At 40.9% G+C, this 2972-nt stretch overlaps 1 protein-coding gene across 1 annotated transcript; it reads left to right on the forward strand.

Moving 5' to 3' along the window:
- The first annotated feature begins 427 nt into the window (after positions 1 to 427).
- LOC110420705 (fructose-bisphosphate aldolase 6, cytosolic) lies at positions 428 to 2753 on the forward strand. Its single transcript, XM_021434077.1, has 3 exons — positions 428 to 584; positions 1361 to 1588; positions 1691 to 2753. Exons 1-3 carry the CDS (start codon positions 557 to 559, stop codon positions 2509 to 2511), a joined length of 1077 nt encoding a protein of 358 aa, XP_021289752.1. The 5' UTR covers positions 428 to 556; the 3' UTR covers positions 2512 to 2753.
- Positions 2754 to 2972: the final 219 nt, after the last annotated feature.

Raw genomic sequence — 2972 nt, forward strand, 5'->3', positions numbered from 1 at the left:
ATCCAAATTTTGTCATTAAAAGAAAAAAGAATATTCTCATCTGTTTCCTTATTGCTAGAAAACTCAAATCATTCATCCTATAGTCCTTTCTATATGTACCAATTATTTTATCATATAGTTTTCAATAGTTCAATCTCACATCACCTATACATATTTTTTGCCGCAAATAAAAACTACATAAATAATGAAATTTAAGATTATAAAGAGGGAAAAAAAACAGCCCACGAGCCAACCTCCAAGTGAAATGTGAGGCGCACCAAATTTACCACGAGGCAAATACAGAATTCGTTGGGGGGCAAAAGAGTAAAAGGATGATAAAAAAACCAGCGACGAAAGAGATCCAACGGCAGAACACCGTTACTGAGAAAAAGAGGACAATCTCGTAGGCCCCTCACTGCCAACTCTCGCACTTTTCCATTCACTCTCTATTTTACCCTCTTCTTTCTCTTTTAAAAACCCTACGCCCCGTTCATTTATTTTCTGTCACTCTGTTTCTCTCTCCTCCTTTCCAAACAAAACTCTCGCTTGCCTTTTCCCCTCAGCTTTCCTTTCAAACATGTCTTGCTTCATTAGCAAATACGCCGGTAATTCCCCTTCCCTTTCCTTTCGATGGTTCTTTTTTATTCTTCGCGTTAATCTTATCTTTGTGATCTTAATCTTTTCGATCGATTTTTTTTTGTCTGATCTGTTTTGACGTTTGATAGTTGGACGAGAAAGCTTCGATAGTTACTGTACAATTAGTATAATTGAGAAATAGATCTGGTGGGGATTGTTGGGTTTTGCACTGTCTGGTAGCTACTTCATTTTGATTTCTAGATTTATTCGGATCTTTAAAGATCCGACCCATTTTTCTTGTGATCGGACCTTCTGTGGGTATTAACGGAATTTATACGTATTCTTCTCTTTAATGGAGAAAACCATAATAGGTTTCCTGATTATTAATTTAAAAAATTAATGGCAATCCATTCAACTTGTATTTTCCTTCATTGTTATGATGTCTGAAAATCTAGATCTGCATGCATGTCCTCAATTGTTTTTGGAAAACACTCGATTATTATTTCTCCAATCTTTTTTTGACCATTTCATATTTTGGAATATTTATTTTTTAAGATGTAAATTTAATTATCAGTCCTTGACGTGCTTTAAGAAATAAGTGTATAACCCAATTTAATATAAGAAGATTGATGAAGTTGATAAAGATTGTTATCTGCTCGGTTGCATTTCTGTTCAGATCTGAGATTACTGCACCTTATCCGTTACCCTCAAGGGTACTTAAGTTTTTCCTGTAGTTGGATCTCTTTTTCTTAACCCTTTTAAAGGAATTGGTGGCTTACTTTTTTCTTTAATAACAATCATGCAGAGGAGCTTGCTAAAAATGCTGCCTACATTGGCACCCCTGGAAAGGGTATCCTTGCTGCTGATGAATCTACCGGCACAATCGGCAAGCGTCTTTCAAGCATTAATGTAGAAAATGTTGAAGAAAACAGGCGTGCTCTACGTGAGCTCCTTTTCACCACTCCCGGTGCTCTTCGGTGCCTAAGTGGTGTTATTCTTTTTGAGGAAACCCTCTACCAAAAAGCCTCTTCTGGTATTATTTTATAACATCTGGTTGTGAATTTTTTGTCCTTCCTTCTTCTTTCAAGAATGGATGGGTTGTTGTTGATTTCTGATATTGATTCTTGATATGCAGGCAAGCCCTTTGTTGAAATCTTGAAGGAAGGTGGAGTCCTCCCTGGCATCAAGGTCGACAAGGGTACCGTTGAGCTTAATGGAACCAATGGTGAGACTTTCACCCAGGGTCTTGATGGCCTTGCCCAGCGTTGCCAGAAGTATTATGAAGCTGGTGCTCGCTTTGCGAAATGGCGTGCTGTGCTCAAGATTGGTGTTAACGAGCCAACAGAACTTGCCATCCAAGAAAATGCCAATGGTCTGGCAATGTATGCTGCCATCTGCCAGCAGTGTGGCCTCGTCCCCATTGTCGAACCTGAAATCCTTGTTGATGGGCCACATGATATTAAAAAGTGTGCTGAGGTGACAGAGCGTGTACTCGCCGCTTGCTACAAGGCTCTCAATGACCACCATGTCATGCTTGAGGGTACACTGTTGAAGCCTAACATGGTCACCCCTGGTTCTGAGTCCCCAAAGGTTGCTGCAGAGGTTATTGCCGAGTACACTGTCCGGGCCCTGCAGCGAACTGTTCCTGCTGCTGTGCCTGCTATTGTATTCTTGTCTGGTGGGCAGAGTGAGGAGGAGGCTACCCGTAACTTGAATGCCATGAACAAGCTCAAAACCAAGAAGCCATGGTCACTCTCGTTCTCATTTGGACGGGCCCTTCAACAGAGCACTCTCAAGGCTTGGGCTGGAAAGGAGGAGAATGTGAAGAAGGCACAAGATGCTTTCCTTGTTAGGTGCGAGGCTAACTCCGAGGCCACTCTTGGTACCTACAAGGGTGATGCACAGCTTGGTGAGGGTGCCTCAGAGAGCCTCCATGTCAAGGACTACAAATACTAAGAATTTAGGGTTGTGGTCTATCATGTCATGTTTTGCAGAGTAAATTGCGTTATGGATATTAGGCTTTTAGGGCTTTTTGTCTTTTTGGTTTCTGTCGCATCTCATCGAATTTAGTGGGTGAAAATCAGACTAATAAGCTCGGGGAGCCTTGTGCTCTGTTGAGTGTTGATGGTTTTTGTTTATTTAAGTTTAAAACAATGTTCTCTGCTTTTATAATGGAGTTGACCGCATTTTGGCACAAACATGACTCGGCTCGCTATTCTTTTCTGGTTTGCTAACATGAACTGTAATGTGTCTTGATTCATTAAATCATAGTCCTACATTTGAAGAAACTCGAAAGCAGCCGGCCGTTGGGTCTTTGATAGAGAGCCAGTGGCTGGATTGTTCCACCACGGTAAAAGCTTAGTTGTTTTGTAGTTATATTCGGATGGTGCAACGTCAGATTATTGCGGCATTTATCA

Source organism: Theobroma umbraticum, unplaced genomic scaffold (assembly GCF_002168275.2).
Source record: "Theobroma umbraticum cultivar Fairchild unplaced genomic scaffold, ASM216827v3 scaffold_86.0, whole genome shotgun sequence".
Taxonomy (NCBI): Eukaryota; Viridiplantae; Streptophyta; class Magnoliopsida; order Malvales; family Malvaceae; genus Theobroma; species Theobroma umbraticum.